At 38.1% G+C, this 16,794-nt stretch overlaps 1 protein-coding gene across 1 annotated transcript in view; it reads left to right on the plus strand.

Moving 5' to 3' along the window:
- The window catches only part of nmnat2 (nicotinamide nucleotide adenylyltransferase 2), a 347,686-nt gene that overhangs the window by 219,292 nt on the left and 111,600 nt on the right, over positions 1-16,794 (plus strand). Inside the window, exon 4 of the mRNA XM_039734773.1 lies at positions 2,945-3,023. Coding sequence (XP_039590707.1) covers positions 2,945-3,023 — 79 coding nt within the window. The remainder of the gene's footprint in view (positions 1-2,944; positions 3,024-16,794) is intronic.

Raw genomic sequence — 16,794 nt, forward strand, 5'->3', positions numbered from 1 at the left:
GCACTGAGCTGCAAATTCTCTATTCGTCACTGCACAGCAGAGTTCAAGCAGCCAGGACAAGAGGACAAGCTGAACTAAAATGTAGAAATGCATCAGTACAACCTCACCAGCTTTGCTTCCCATCATATATGTTCATTGCTTGTCTGCATAGAGTATATGGAAATATTTAAATTCTACCTTGTTTTATGCTTGCTCTGCGGTCATCCACAATATCTGACTGAACATGAGAATGCTGGTTAGACGTGCAGCAAAAAATTTCTTGGAACTCTGTATACGTCACAGTGTAGTAAATCAAATAAAATTAATAGACCTCTCTAAATTCTAATTCCTCTATTAATCCTTACACCCTAGATTGTAATGGATGGGATGGCAGAGACTGCCTTTGGATTTTAAATTGTACCACTGAACTGTGTCTGGAGCTGGTTAACCCATTCCACATCAATCTCCTTTCTTAGATTAGATTTGAATCTAGTGTTGATATCCCATCCCTTTCATATCACTAAAACTAAATTCTTGTCTTGTCAGTTTGGTATCTTTATTGTTTTTAATTGTATGGTCCAAGATTAAAAATCACCTACATTTTTTCCAAAGTAGCATCCATGCACCACCCTCTTCAACAACTCTGACAAAAGTATAGGTGGACCATTCCATGTTCTTTCCCTGCAGGCCTATCAGGGCATTATGACTCTTGATAGCAATGGCAAACATTCCATTATTTTCTTTTTTTAATTCTACTCGTAATGTGGTCTGTTACTAAGGCTTGTAATATCTCCACATAGTCATCTCTTTTCTCTATTCAACTTTAGAGTTTCTTTAACTATCAGTCCACTGCCTTGAGACTGATGGAATCACTATACATTCATCTCTGCAAAATGTCTTATCGTCCACTATCAATTCTTTTTTTTGGCAGTGAGACCCTCCCTCAACAGATCCCATCCCTTTTGCAAGAAATAGTGTTTTGTCATGGTAGGGTCCTAGGGTGACCCTAATATTCCTTTCAGACTTTTTCCTACTTAGACCTTAACAACAGGCCCCACATCTAATCTATAGCCCTTGTATGTTCACTCTTACCAGCCTGGGCACTGTCAAGATTGACTGTGATTATAGTTAAATACTTCACCCCCTTTCTTTACATCTACAACCCAAGGCAATTAGATGGAGTACCAGAAAAGGCAGAGGAGAAAGTTAAACTTTTAATTCACAGATTAAGTTAAGTTTTCCAACTGTGCCCAAAAAAATAAGCAGAGTAAAATTAATATGCCAGGGTAATAATCAGTTCATCATGTTTGGTTGGGCTGCTAGGTAGCTCTCTGCCTTAGTATGTTGATTGGTCTCTAGTCTGATGTGGTCCAGCATGGCCCTTGAATGGAATGTCAGAGACACATGACCCATATATGGGATATCACAGAAAACAGCATGACCGTCAGCATGAATGGAGCAGCAGGAACAACAGCATGCCTCGGCAAGCCTCAGCTTACATCAGTCCTGATAGTCCTCAGTGCGCCTTTTCCACCAGTAACGGCATATTGCATCAGCTCCTGCTCAGGCATGATTCCATCCCTGTCATCTCAGCAACCTGCATTCCCCCAGAGTGTCTTCTTGTAAAGTATGGAGGCTCTCATTCTTCTAAACCTGTCCTCCTTCTGGAATTTTATAAATTCTATCAGTACAACTAAATCCATGCTACTGATGTCACGGTTACAGTATCAAAGCAGCAGCTTTGCACCCAGCAGGGTGTGGGTTATAAGCACTTTTGTGCTGTCAGTTACAACTAGATTGATGCAGAGGCTTTAGTTCCCCTTTACACAAGTTGAACACCCCAGGACAGCACTTAACAAAAGTTCTTATCTGATTTAGTTGGGACATACATGTGTCCAGGGGAGAATTAGCATATCCAGCTTCCCCTTAAACATTTTTATTTTTAAAATAAAAGTATGCCTCAAACGTATTCAATAAAGACAAATTTTACAAGCAAAAAACACATTTTCACATTATATGCTAGATACTACTCTCCATTACAGTCACAAACAATTCCTTCTTTTTTGACAGTGGGGTCTTCCTGCAACACCCCCTTGTCCCCTTTGATAGAAATCTACTTTTCCTGATATGTCATATTCCTCTAAAAATCTCATTCTCCAAAATATTCAGTTTAAATTTGTTCATCACACCTATCTTATTCCTCAAACGTGGTCATCCATTACTAACTATTTTCCACACTTGCATTCCTTTCCTTTCCCATATTTTTGTTTTGCTGGACCTCTCATCTCTCTATCTTTCTTCCATCTTACATACAACAGTTGCAAACTTGTCTCTGGCCTCTTACTGGAAATCTGATGTCTATTTCTCTGTTGAACTTGACAAGTTTCAGTTTTCAGATGTTGTCTTTTGGAACTCAGTGGTGGTGATCAATGGTCATCCAGTTTGCAAACTGCCATATGGTGTGCTCTGCTACAACTTTAGGTGGCTGGCCATGACTGTCTCTATTTGCCTAACCACATTTTGTCCCTACTGATCCTGAATTTCCCTCCTAGGTTTTGCTTAGGTGTTGCCTGTTTTTTAATATCTCCCCTTCCAACTCAGTTATTTTTATTGGTGAGGTGGTTGGGGGTTATTGTTATTAATAGTTATCATTGCTTCTTAATATTCATTTTTCATTTTATGGAAAACCTATTGACTGCTATATTTTGTACATAATTGTTACTAAATTCCAATAAACACTTGATCACAAAAAAGTGATATATGTGCTCCCCCAGTAACCCAGCATGCATAGATGGATTGCCCTTCACCCTTGGTAGAAATGTTTCTGAAGTAATTGACAATTTAGTTTTTATCTCATTAAAAGTAAGTAATACAGTTGCAACATAATTATGTTCATTTTGATATCTTTGAAAATGTGTGTTGATGCTTGTGGTAACTTCCATTTCATGTGGCTTTCATCTTGCAGAGTGGACCCCTGGGAATGTTACCAGGACACTTGGCAGACCACCTGCAGCGTTTTGGAGCATCACCGAGACCTCATGAAAGTAAGACAGATGGCTTTGGGATTGAGTGTGAGAAAGGTTGTCAGTATTGTTGAGCTTTGAATGATTACCTCCTCGCTGCTTCATCTGATCATTAATATTTTGCCACTGAGCAGAACAAAATAATTGCACACTGATATCCATCATTGTTCTTTAATACTGACCTCTTAGATGCTTGACTCCTTTAAATGTGCATCACACAAGTTATTGTGTTTAGAGAAGCTAGCATGACTTCTCAATCCATTAGCAATGCCGCCTGTGCCAAAATGACAGTGGGAGAATCATTAAAATTTCCTGCTCATTAAACCTAATATATTTTCAGGCAGGATTAAAATGTATGAAGACTAGAATGTCACAATTAATATGAAGCTTGCAAAATGAAGTCATCTCAGCTGTTGAGAAGCTGCAGCTGCATGCATAAAATTCAGACAGTGAATGAAAGCAAGTTCTTACTACTTTCACAAGTGTCACAAATAAAATAGCAATAGTAAAACATTTGATAGCCAGAAGTGTAATGTGTGAAATATATGTAAGACAAAACAAAAACAATCCACCTTTCTTCTGGTGTCATTGCAGAAACAGGCTTCTAGGAGCTGGCAGCACAGTATGCAGACTATTTTGTTTTTTTGTGTGTACCATAATTTGTTAGTGTGATGCATTTTTGTGTGGTCTAGTGGCTTACAGAGGCATAATATAACTTATAATACAGTAACATTCTCAGTCTCACTTAATCTACTTCAGGGTCACAGATTAAATGAAACAGTCAGGGCTTCACTCCCAGCTCAGATGTATTTTCTTTTCATTTAGTATTTTAGTTGTACTTTAAATAATATTTTAATTGAATATATTTTTCTTTGATCATTATTTGATTTATTATTATATATTATTGTTTGAAATATAATGTTATTATCATTATAATGTGTCAAATATTTATATGCTTCTTATGTTCCTTGTCTTTTATATGCTGAGCCCAAGGATGTGTGGCCCCTAATGGTGTCACAATCATGGGATGCCCCCAGCCCTATTTAAGGGGCTAGCCATAAACTAGCCACTGTATTACCAGTGCAATTTTCTATTGTTTGGTTCTCCATCTGTGGTTTGGATGTTTGAGTTTCATCTGTTGAATGTTCTTTTCTTATTTTTGACCTTTGGCTTATAGACATTACTCTTGCTTTTGGAATAAGAATTCTAGATCTCGGATTTGGTATTGGTTGCCTTTAGTTTGCAGTTTCGATGTGCCATACCTTATAATGCTTATTTTTCTGTTCTTGATTTTTTTTTTTTTTAATAAATCTTTACAGATAAAGGAACATTATTTTTGTTATTGTGGGTCAGGGTTTTTATGGATCCCTTCTCTCCTTTCAAGTCTTTTTCAGCATTGGCTTCATTTTTGCCTTTGCAGGCCGTGAAGCCTGCTTCTCAAGTTTGGGCCAGGCTGATTTTTGATTTCTAGGCATTATCATGTTTGTTGAGGCATAGTTTTTTTTTTTTTTAAGCCTGGTTTTTAGTTTTAGGAGCCTGCTAGGTTCATAACATCAGGTCATAGAGCTTGTTATGACAAATGGATTTTTTTCTGCATTTTCTTGAGACTTATTTTCATATTTTTCACTTTAGGATAACATAGCATAACAATCTCAAGTCTGTTTAATCCAATACAGAGTTGTGGGGAGTGTTGGGAGGCAAAACTAGAGCATTTGAAGAAAAACCCACATAGACATAAGGAAAATATGAAAACACCACACATTTAGCTACTGTGCACAGTATTCAAACCCAGAATGCTTAACTTATGAGATGATGGCACTGACCATTGCCGCAGCTAACAGATACATTTAAAGAAATAATTTCCAATAAAGCAATAAGTACAGCAACTCTTCTCTTTTAAACTGGCCAGACTTATTTTCTGAGTATTAAATTATTTAAGCTGTCACTAAATGAGAACATTCAATCTTTAAAGAGGCAAAAAAAGCTTAGGCATATTTAGTATTATTCTAACCTTCTCAACACAATGATGTTATAACTAATTTATTGTCTTTAATTTGACACTTGTCTTTTAAATGAATCTGCAATAAGTTTTTCTTACACACAAGGATTATGTTGTTAGCAGTTGCCACTGGCAACAATAGCATCTTTCAGTTACACAGATCCAGACATGGAGTGAAAGCAAAGTTTCTTCTGCTTTTGTGCTTTAAAGCTAGTCAGCAATGTAGACTCCGGTGCATAGATTTCATATTCCAAATGAAGGACTGGATGTTACAATTCCTAGTATTTCTACACTACAGTTGTCTTCCAAGGTGATTGTTTAGAACTGGCCATAAGGCAACATTCCTACCATGAGACCACATCGTCAGTTGTGCACCTCCACCTCATTGTTTGTTTGTTCCTTTTTTCACAGGACACTCTCCTCTGAGGCAGGCCCACCTCAGGCTGATATCAGACCTGGGTTTGTGTCTCCTGATCAGGTGGTCACCTTGGCAGTCCAAGTGACATCTTTCCTTTTCATCCACAGCCAGTAGCTGCTACTTTAAGCGGTGTTGGCCAGTTCTTTGATTGCTTTTCTGTGCACCTGCCCTTTGACACCTACCTCCCTGAGAAACTGTGGAACTGCCTACAAATCAGCTGCATCCCACCTCAACGCGGCATGCTTTCACACTCCACCCTCTGTCCTCTGCTTCCACTACTGTTGTGATGTGAAATTTTGCATACAAGTTGATAAATATTTTGTATGCCTTTATTTGTAATTTAGGCAAAGCAATGTAATATTAATGTTACATTAGTGAGAAGCATTCATGTTTACCACTGCTTTTTAGGACTGAGTGTCTTTGAATTTTATGACAGAGTTGGGGGGAAGTGCCTTAATCAAGTTTGGCTAATGTTTCTCTGAAGTCTCTCAGTCAATCCCCAAAGGAGAGTCAGGCTGCCTAACTGGCAAACTTTAACTCAACAAAAGGTTTTGGAGGGTGGCAGGTGTGAAGATGTTCTATCCCCCCATTGTTCTGAGGTACTGGCTTGTATCAGAAGCCTTTAAGTACCACAACATCCTATTGGCTCTAAGGGTTGGACAGAAATCCTATAAATTTGCCTACTCCCTCACTCTCATTCTTACCAAACTGATGCATGAACTGAAAAGGACAACACAATGAAGAGCACAGCTCAGCAGCCATATTGAGATAGGCATGTGACCTGTTCTAAAGAAAGCTGACCACAAATGATGCCTTAACTAGAGACATTTTAAGTAACAAACAAGTCTGTGTGCCGCCTGAAATTACACATCACCATTTAATCATGTTGTATGGTTGCCAGTATTCAAATGTACTTTGCATATTGTTACTATTTATGAATATTATCAATAATACATTGTTTAAATTGTAACTTAACTCCTGCTTGTCTTTTGCTATACCGAATTGCCTGAGGTTATAGATGTAGAAGGGAAGGTGGGGAGAAGTTATATGGTACGATACCTTATAAACAGTGGTAAGTCTGGGAGATTTGAGGCATTCTGACAAAGGCTACATATTAATAATACAATAGGGGAAAGTAGAGTAAAGTATTACTCTACCAAGACAAAATGACTACTAAGTTGGAGTAATGCAACTTCTTACATTCATGAGCTTCCTCGATTATATCATCACACAGGATTGTTAACTTGATGACGTAGGCATGTTTACTGGAGTTGGACCAAAGGACCAGGGGTGTCATGTATAAATGGTGCTTATGCACAAAAATGTTTCTTCCACGCTCACATCGCAATCTATAAAAACTAAACTTGCCATAAAGTCACGCACATTCTCATGCCAGCTCAATCCACTGCGTACGCAAGTTTTTGGCTTGATTTTGCAAACTGGCGGCATAAAGCATCAAAGCAGTGCTACTGTTCCTGTGTGGTTTCCCGTTCTTTTTTAGATTCACATCCCTGATTTGGCTTTATCAAATATACTGAAATTAACCGCATATCATTTATTAGTTTAAAGCATCTGATTGTAATCAACCTGTAACAATATAATAGTCCATAAAACTGCCAAACTATTCCAAATACCATAGCTGCTTTAGAATTGTTACTCTCAGTGCACCACTCAGAGTATTTTAACCCACTGTTTCACAGCTCTACAGCAGCTGATCGGAAAGAGGATTATCAGGATACAGCATCTAACACATGCTGCCTCAGCTATACACACAGTATATTTGAACTGCTTCAATGCTCCCATACAGAAAACACTGGGACCTTACGGTTCAGAAACAGTTCCATCCCATTAGCTCTAAATGTACTCAATTAGTCCCTCAAGTGCTCCTGGTAGAACTGTTTGTACTTATAAGTACAATTACCTAACTGTACACTGAACACTACAGTTGTAATATTGTACAACAGGAGCCACTTTATGAACCTTTTCACTATCTGCACTATATGTACATGTATATTGTACTTATGCTTTTATATTGTACATTTTTCATTGTTTTCTTATTATTATTACTGTTTTTTATCATTTTATAGAAAAATAAGTTTATGGAGGATTTGCATATTGAATATGATGATGATTGGCTTGTAAGTCGATTTAGATTCCCAAGCACTATCTTCTTGGAGCTCTTGATATCATTTTTAAGATGAAATGCAGTAAAGTATGTATATTACATTATACAGATAAATTTTTAACTTAATTTAAATAATGTTAATGATTAAATGTGTGGGCATAGTGGTAGCTATGAGCTGGCACCCTGTTCAGGGATTGTTCCTGCTTAGTGCTGTATGCTTGCTGGGACTGGTACAACCCTGAATGGATAGATGGATGGAATAATTAAACATGTAATATGAAAATATTTCAATGTTCCTTAAAAGTTTTGAAGAATTGGTGTTCTAAGTTTACAGATGGCTTGACATTTTTTACAGAGCTTGTATGGCAAATGGATACTTGGAGAAAGAAAAAAAGAAGGACAGGAATTGGGGGTTAGTACATTTAAAAGAGACAGTACTGCTGCAATAAATTATTTCATCAAGGGTTGCGCACAGCGCAGCAAGTATCTTACTGCAGGCAAGAACAATTTCTGGATGGGGCGCCAGCTCGTCACTACCACTGGGCAACTGTGCCCCCATATTTAATACATGCTTTAATTCCTATCATCATCAAAATTTTATCAAGTATACATCTTAGTATTTAAATTGTTCAGAGAGCTGCAATATCACAAATGGAATGGATTCTGTGTCCTGTCGGTGTAAGAGAAAGCCTCTTTAAGAAGCACATAGTGATTCACACACATAGAATACGAAGCATACTTTAGTTACGATGGGATTTGAGAAACTAGTAAACAATTTTAAGATGAAGTTTATAACGCTCTGCTTTAATGATAAAATAAACTACGTGATTAAAGTGGAAATTTCGAGATTAAAGTTGACATTTTTACCTTTTTTCCACTGTGTAACTATTTTTTTTTCTTTTCTCTTTACCATAATACACTTCCATATGACACTCAGACAGTGGGCTACGACGATATTCAAAGAGGCATAATTTTGGGAGGAGTCGGGGTGGGGCAGCAGGCATGTGCACATGCGTTACATTTCATGCTGACTTGGGTTTATGTAATGAATTTTTTGTGCATACACACATTTCTGTTTTTGTCCGTGCACCATGTTTTAATGTGAATTCTATGCACGGTGTTATGAGGCCCCAGGTCTGGACGCAGGGTGGTTTTCTCGGATTGAAAAATGAGTCTCTGACCTAGGTCTACTCATTTTTCTCAGTCCCTGGCTCATTCAGTGGTCCTGACTCGTAAGGTGAGGGGTTAGTCTTTGGTTTTTCCCCTTCATGGATGAAGGATGGGGGTTTTCAGGGAGCTGTTTGCTTATTGAGAGGTATAGCATTGATGGTGACTCTCTTGCACTCAAGTTCAGATGCCAAGTATTTTAATACTTGATTGTGTCATCAGGTGTATCTGCCTTGTGTTACTCTGGTCTTGCATCTGAACAACATGTGCTTAAGGGTTGCTGGAGCTGTACACAAAGGACAAACTGGATCCTCTTCCAACCAAAGATTCAAGGTTGTGGGAGAGGGCAGAACTTCTTCGTATGTAGCCATTATTATAAAACTCTGTCTATTTGAGTCCATGCGCCACAACTCATTCCATGTGAGTTTCCTCTTCTCAACACCCTCCCACCTCTTGCAGTGGTCTTGTCTCAGGACCACCTGGCTGTTTCTTCCTGTCTGCACACTAACCCCCACCCCCCCATTACTATGGTCCGGTGTTCATTCAGGGTTGCCTTCTGCCAGTTAGGTGCCTTCGATCCCATGCCAAAGCCCCCTCTACCTTGTTGGATTTGGCCTACTATATCTCATAGAACTTGTACTGGTGACAGGAGTAAAACACAGATGCATACACTATGACTATTCTTCTGAGAAAAATGTATTTTCAACTTGACTAGCCCCCTTTTAATCTCCTAACTCTACTAAGCAGCATTCTCAATGTGTCCATTTTATTACTTTTTACTTTACTCCTGAAATGTACTGTCCTTTATTTCTAGCTAAGTCTACGTGTGATGAATGATGTTCCTGGCAGGTAAATCAATTTGTGCAGTCTCCAGCTGTTCTTGGCTAAACCCTGGATCTTCTCACAGTGGACTGTAATTGGCCCACTTACAGTGGGCAGCATCCAGCATACATCCTGACTAGTGTTGTGAGTTGGTTTTGTTTGTTCCTGTGCCTCTAATATTTGGTGATGTTCCACAGTGCCATTTTAGTTTCCTGGAAGCCACCTTTTTGTGTTTATTTTACATGGCCATAGTTATATGGTTAATTTTTACTATGCCTGTTGTCAGTCATGTGAATTGCATTTTATGCATTTTGTTCAGCCTGTAAAAGATGACTGCATACATGGCTTGATATTCTTGCTTTGGATCTTAATTTGAAATACAAACCTCTTGGTAGTGGTCATATGGGATAAAACTCCCAAGATTAGTAGAACTTTCTGGCCTTGAATCTTCTTTGGTTAGACTTTGTTTCTGGTTTAGTGCTCTTGTTACTATAATTGGTTTTGTGTTTCTTTTGTTGGTTTTTGATTTTGACCTGTCTCATGATATGATTCTGTCTCTTTCTTGTTGTCTACCTTATTTATCTCCTGGTCATTTTTTTATTTGACTTGATTTGATATACTTTATTAATCTGGGAAGGGAATTTCTCATGTCTGCTAATCCAGATTAAAGAACATTTCATCATTACATTCAATGTGGAGATGCAGCAGGACACTACTGAGGTGTTTACTTGTTTGGATTGCAGGAATTCAAAGTGTAGTGACGATAAGAATTAGATTACTAGCATCAGTGTCTAACATACTGTAAATAAACGTGTGTTACCCTCTCCCAATAATATAGAAAAATGTTTTCTAGAAATACCCAGTTGAACTAAATTCAAGAAATGACCCTTCAGTAATTCAGTGTTGCTTTTGTTTCTTTCTTTCCACAGCTTATCCTACTTGCAAGCATTCACTACCGTTTCTTTCTAATACCGCTGTTAAAGCTTTCTAAATCCGCTATGAATCAACGTCAGATGTTTTAAAATCTGACACAAAACTAAGAATTTTTTTCATTGCTACTCTTTTTGTTCAAGTTTATCAAATAAACACTGGAAATCATAGTATCACCTCAGCTCAGGTATTGTGAGTCCATGTATTATCAAGCAGTGAAGCAAATAATCTAACTTCCACAATGTTAGTTTTGTCAAGTTTGACTTGTTTCTACGGAATATTACTTGCTTTTCATACTATCAAAAAAATAAAAAAAGAACTGTGACAAAATATGATTTATGTGGTGTTTTGTGTCAATACAGATCTCACAGTGCATGTTATGGCAGGCAGAGATGTATCTAAATTGTGTTAGAACTATTGCATGGAAGGTGCAATTAATCCTTTTGTTACTGTATATCTGTTCTGCCAAAGAAGAATGATTTTCTGGACGGACCAAAAAAGTGACAAACCAATCTTTTGCTGTGCCAGAAACATTAGACAATATTCCGAATCATAAACCAAAATGTAAGTCAGAAAACTAAGAATGAAAATACGGAGGACTGCAAGTTAATTCATTTAGTTTAATCCAAAACACAGATACCCAAACAGCACAGAAATTACATTTTTAAAGGGTCATGCCCATGATGTCACATGAGCATGCTTCCAGGAAATTCTGACACTAAAGTCATGAAATGTTGACACCTGTCAATGTTCAAAATGGCGGCACGGTGAGACGCTAAAAAATTACGTCTTAGTCAGAAACCAAGATAGGACGAAATAAATTCCTTAATCAAATTCCTTGACCAAAGAAGTTCCCAAATAGCCATAAAGAAGTCTCAAAAACTCAGAAGGAAAATACAAAAAAATGAATAAAGAATACCAATCACAATAATATCTGTCATCAAGAACACTTCCTCTTGTTTAAGAAAATGCAATTACCTGAAAGTACTTGCCTCTTATTTGCTCCCAGATCATCACACAAACATTTAGAGATATCTTAATCTATTTTTTTCCTCAAACTTGATGTTTCTTTTTCATGCCACCTAGCCTTTGAGTACACTTGCCCAACAATACTATATTTGCACTGAGCACTCAGAATAATCGGTCAAGTAAATAAAAGATAAAAAAAAATTACAATGAAAAATCTGGCCTAATTTGTTTTCTTGAAAATTCCTCAGGAGCTTTTTTTTCAGAAGATAATTGCTGAACACAGCAATATTGTGTGGACTTGAACCCGGACACAGACAGACGGACATCGTTGGATCCACCACACACTGTTTATTTACAATTATATTTACAGTTTAGTGCACTCCCCAGTGCCTCTTGCACCGTTTCCCCAAACGTCCAGGCCACACAGTCACAATGCCTTTCTCCTGGCCGCCTCCAGTCCTCTCTCCAGCTCCGTCTCTCTTCCACCCGACTTCCTCTATCGGCCCCTTAAATAGGAACCCAGATGGGCTCCAGCTGCTTCCCGGCACTCCTCCATAGCCACGGCCCAGTGTGGCGGAAGTGCCAGCTGTGCACCAGGAAGCCGTCCGGGTGTCCCCTGTCGTCTTCCCCAGCACTTCCTGGTGTGGCGGAAGTGCTGGGCTCCAGGGATATTCAGGCACCGGGGTGCCGCCTGGCGGTGGCCACGGGTCCCTACAGGGCTGGGCTTCTAAGCCCTTTACCTGTGGCCCCCAACATAACCATGGCGGACGCCCCCTTGCGGTCTGGAGGAGGCACAAGCCCTCCTCCGGTCCTCCTGGGCGTCCCGGCCGGCACAATTGCTAAAAGGTCTGTTAAATGGTTGTCTGTTTTTCCTACTTAAATCTGTTCCAGTAAGTTCAAACAAACAAGCATGTGTATTTATGTTGGCATCAACATTACCTATGTAGGTGTCTACAGTGCCCTAATTTAGTGTAGGATATTGTCATAGTTACATCATGAATCTTAATGTTTTTTTAAACTGTTAATTAGTTGCATGCTGGTAATGTCATGAAGTGTTGCAATTTTGGAATTTGTTGTAGTCAATTGGTTTTGATGGCCATCTTATGTAAATGCCAGCTGCATGCTCAGTAATTGTGTGCACTTTGTTTCTAATAAAGGAAAGACTTTTCTTTGGCACAAGAAGCTGCCACTTTTCAAGGTCTTTTGCTTTTATATTTGACTGAATTTTATTTCTTGTGGTTTGCTAGCAATGTGAGACTAGTCTACTTCTCTGCTCTTTGAAAGGAATCTTTGCTTTACTCATAAAACAAATATCACACTTTTTGATATATTTTATGGAAAGATCAAAATGGCTACAAAATGTACCTTGTAGCAGTAATAGTGTTATCTTGGCGTGTAGTGGATTAGTCTAGCTGGATCTAATCATCCGAGATGAATGCGCGCGCCCGCGATGATTGAAAGGCCCATATATATTGAGTCTAGAAAACATGATCAGCAAGTCTTTGATAGGCTGTAACAAAATGACGAAAGAACGGGCGTTTTTTCCCACACAAGCGGAGCAGGACCTTTTTAATCGAAGGATATGAAGAATTTCAAGACTTAATATGCACAAGGGGTAACACTGCTAAAGCAGCCCAAACCAGAAAAGACGGCTGGCAAAAAGTGGCCGACAAATTAAACGCTAAGTAGTGTGCATTGTACTTACTGAATGCAGCATTTCATTTCTTATGTGTAGGATTAATTATTATTTAATATGTCATAATTCCAGATCAAACGTGAGCACAAGGAGAACATGGGAACAGGTTAAAGTGAAGTACAAGAATATACTTCAAACTGGTAAATATTGGTATATAATGAAAGAATTGTTGACATAAAGAATAGTACAGTACATAATATAAAAGCATTAATTTTAAAGCTAATAAGAAGGCAGACAAGTAAAAAACAGGTGGAGGTCCACACGGTCCAGATCTAACCCCTGCAGAAGAGTTGGCTCTCTAGCAAAATGCCCATCGCCCTGTTTCTGAGGGCATTCCAGGGGGAAGCTCCTCCTCAGAACCAGTGGCAGGATGCCGTTGTCACTTCATTTCAGGTAAACGATGGTCATTGCATATATTTGTCCTCAATGTGTGCCACAGGTATGTTCCATATAGCCCTCTTTTTTGTTGGGTCAGTTGCAGGGAATGTCATATCCCTAGAACTTGTGTCTGACCAACGAGATATTGATGAAGGTCAAATATTTGATGAAGACACTGTGTCTGATTATTCATCAGGAGGAGAGGTACATTTTCCAAATGATGTTTGATCAAACTCCACTCTGATCCGTCCCATGTGCCCCAATCACATTTGGAAATCCTGGGTAATGAGAATGTTAGGCTGATTGTGAGATTCTTTATGGAACTGTGGGTGTTACTGCCTGTGTACCTGCAATGGCATGAAACGCCTCTTTTATTGTCTGCACATGCAGGTGTCCAGGAAACACTCTGAAAACCTGAAGGAAATATTTCAGAGCCAAACAGACTTTACGAATTGCCTGGCAAACTGTACTTTTAGATAGATTTTCTGCATCGCCTACAGTATATAAAAAAGTGCCGCTTGCAAATAACCTCAAAGCAATGAATACAGTCTGTGTGGTTGTGAGAGCCCTAATTCACCTAGTATGACTTCAGATATAAGGTGTTAATAAATCTTTGAGGTACAATATTCCCCCTCTGCTAAAGTGGTATCTTTCGAAAAGAATTTCTTTCGGGAACAGTAAAGGATCTTGCCGATCACGCAAAACCCTCTCTATATGAAATTCTCTTCTTATAATTTGCGCACCGATATCAAGTCGTTGCTCATTCATGAACAGTGAAGCCATGACTGAATGAATTCCATGCACGGAAACTGATTAAGTGTGTGAGCTAATCCTTGTTTACACAGAACAAACCTGCTCTGAGCAGGTTTGAGGATTTGGATGTGCTGCTATGACAACACATCCAGTAAGAGTTTTGAAAAACCGACAGATCCAGGATCATGCCAAATCATCAACAATTACATCCAGCTAAACGAGTAATCCATGTATGAAAAATACCCCCCTGGACTACATATTGTACTATGTGTATAATTGTATGTGACAAATAAGATGTGATTTGTAGATGAGTTATAGCCCCAAAGCCCAATGTGTTGTGTAGTGGTGTTTTGAAACAACAAGGTAAGAGTGTAAGCAATATGGGCCACTCAGAAGTCACCAAAGGGCTACAGCCCTCTAAAAACCAGAACCCACACTAGATCCCACTACAGGTCTACGCCCCAAGAGTAGGCCTCACTACCACAAGCAGCCTGGCCCAAAACTCAAATGGCAGTCTCCAAAAACGGGGCCTGGGATTTTAAATAGGATTATATAGGTCCTCAGAAATGAGGAGAGGAAAACCATAAAATCTCTGGTTAGAAATGCAACTGAAAACAAAATTCCTTTATATTTGAATAATTTAATAAGATCCAAAAAGGAGCACACAAGATACAGTTGAACAAAAAACAAAATCAATAATCGATTTTGCCTACAAGGCAAACAAATCCAAACAATCTCAAAATAGTACCTTATTAACGAAGCAGGAGTTAAAGCCAGTAAGCCAAAAAAACAAAGGATACACAAATCAGAAACCAAATCAAAAAAAAAAAAAAACTTAATTCCAATACTTCTAATTCATCTGCAGCTTCATCATAAATACTAAGTACTAGAGCCCCAGTTTCCTACTTAGGTGACCATGCCTCCTAAGGCTTCATATACAGGAGACATGACAAAAAACCAGGAAATCTAAAGCAAAATATGCAAAATAATATAAGAAAAACAACAAAAAAGTTAAAAGCATGTGAGCTAGGATGAGAAACAGCTTTTTGAATCAATGGCTGAGTTTTGAAGGTGATTCAACATTAATTAGTTAGGCAGTGCAGACAAGCCACCTGGAGGGGGATAATTGTATTGTTAGTTAGAGTTGGGACTCCATCAGCAACATTATGAAGCAGTAGACATGATAGATAGATAGATAGATAGATAGATAGATAGATAGATAGATAGATAGATAGATAGATAGATAGATAGATAGATAGATAGATAGATAGATAGATAGATAGATAGATAGATAGATACTTTATTAATCCCAAGGGGAAATTCACATAATCATAATACATACTATGAAACAATAAAAGTAGAGTTAACTGCTTAAGCAGCCAATTAACAAAATAATTTACTGACACGAGTGAAAAATACAGTGGCAAGCAACAGGAGGAAATTCCAGGACCAAAAGGTGACAGTACACCTAAAGTCTAGCAAAATTCATAAACAGGAAAGCAACCCAAATATCATAATCAAATCAGAAACCAAAATTCTGTGTCAAAAAACTATAAGCTGAACTTCAAAATACAGAGAAAATTATAGATTTTAATACACAAATGTATGTGATGTTGCTCTGAAAAACAAAACACTGATGTGGTAAATACCAAACATAATGCTATTAAAATTCATAATTGTCACAGAGACAAGGTAACAGCAAATTGATATTACTACTGTTTTCTGGAATACACAACCTCTAAAAACAATTTCAATCAGGCAAAAAAATGTATTTCATGAGTAGAAATATTCTCAAAGTTACCAGATCTGTAACAAAGAAGGGTTGAATGTTTTGTAGAAAATAACATTAACATTTAATCACAGCATAGATGTGTGGTTGAAAGGCCTGCTGGCCTGTGACTAGAAATATATTTACAGATGATATGATAATTTTGCAAGATATACCAAATAGAAATACAGCTGGTATATTTATTACAGTGATAACATACTAAGTAATTATGTTATGTTTGTGTTGATTTAGAGGAAATTTAAAGACGTCCAGGCAGTGGGTGATTTAGACAGGTAGCCATTACTTGGATTGTATATGTTTATCTGTAAGTGATTCTCAAACAGAACTTTATGCCAGCAGCAAAAAAAGTTGAATGGTATGGCCATACTGATGAACTAAATAAACCAATGGCATGCAGATGTTTAAAAAATGAACCACTATCATAGAACCATAAAGGAGGCCACCTGATGGAGGTTTAAAAGAGGTGTGCTCAACAGCAAAGAGAAAGGTCATGTGACCATAGGAGTAACAGGTTCATGCCAGGCCAGCCGAATTTCTTGCTTATTTCAGATGGTCAGCATGACAAGCAGCAGAGAGTTCAACAAGGAGTTGAACAGTTAATCAACTACAAATATTATGAAGATATCTGTTCACATTTGTTCATCTTTCAGAACGGGGAAAATTCAAAGTTGTCATAAAATTATAATCCTGACTGGAAACATTCAGACAGATAATTAATAAAATGAATTACAGTGAAATAAACTAAA

The sequence above is a fragment of the Polypterus senegalus genome, chromosome 14 (assembly GCF_016835505.1).
Source record: "Polypterus senegalus isolate Bchr_013 chromosome 14, ASM1683550v1, whole genome shotgun sequence".
In the NCBI taxonomy this organism is placed as follows: Eukaryota; Metazoa; Chordata; class Cladistia; order Polypteriformes; family Polypteridae; genus Polypterus; species Polypterus senegalus.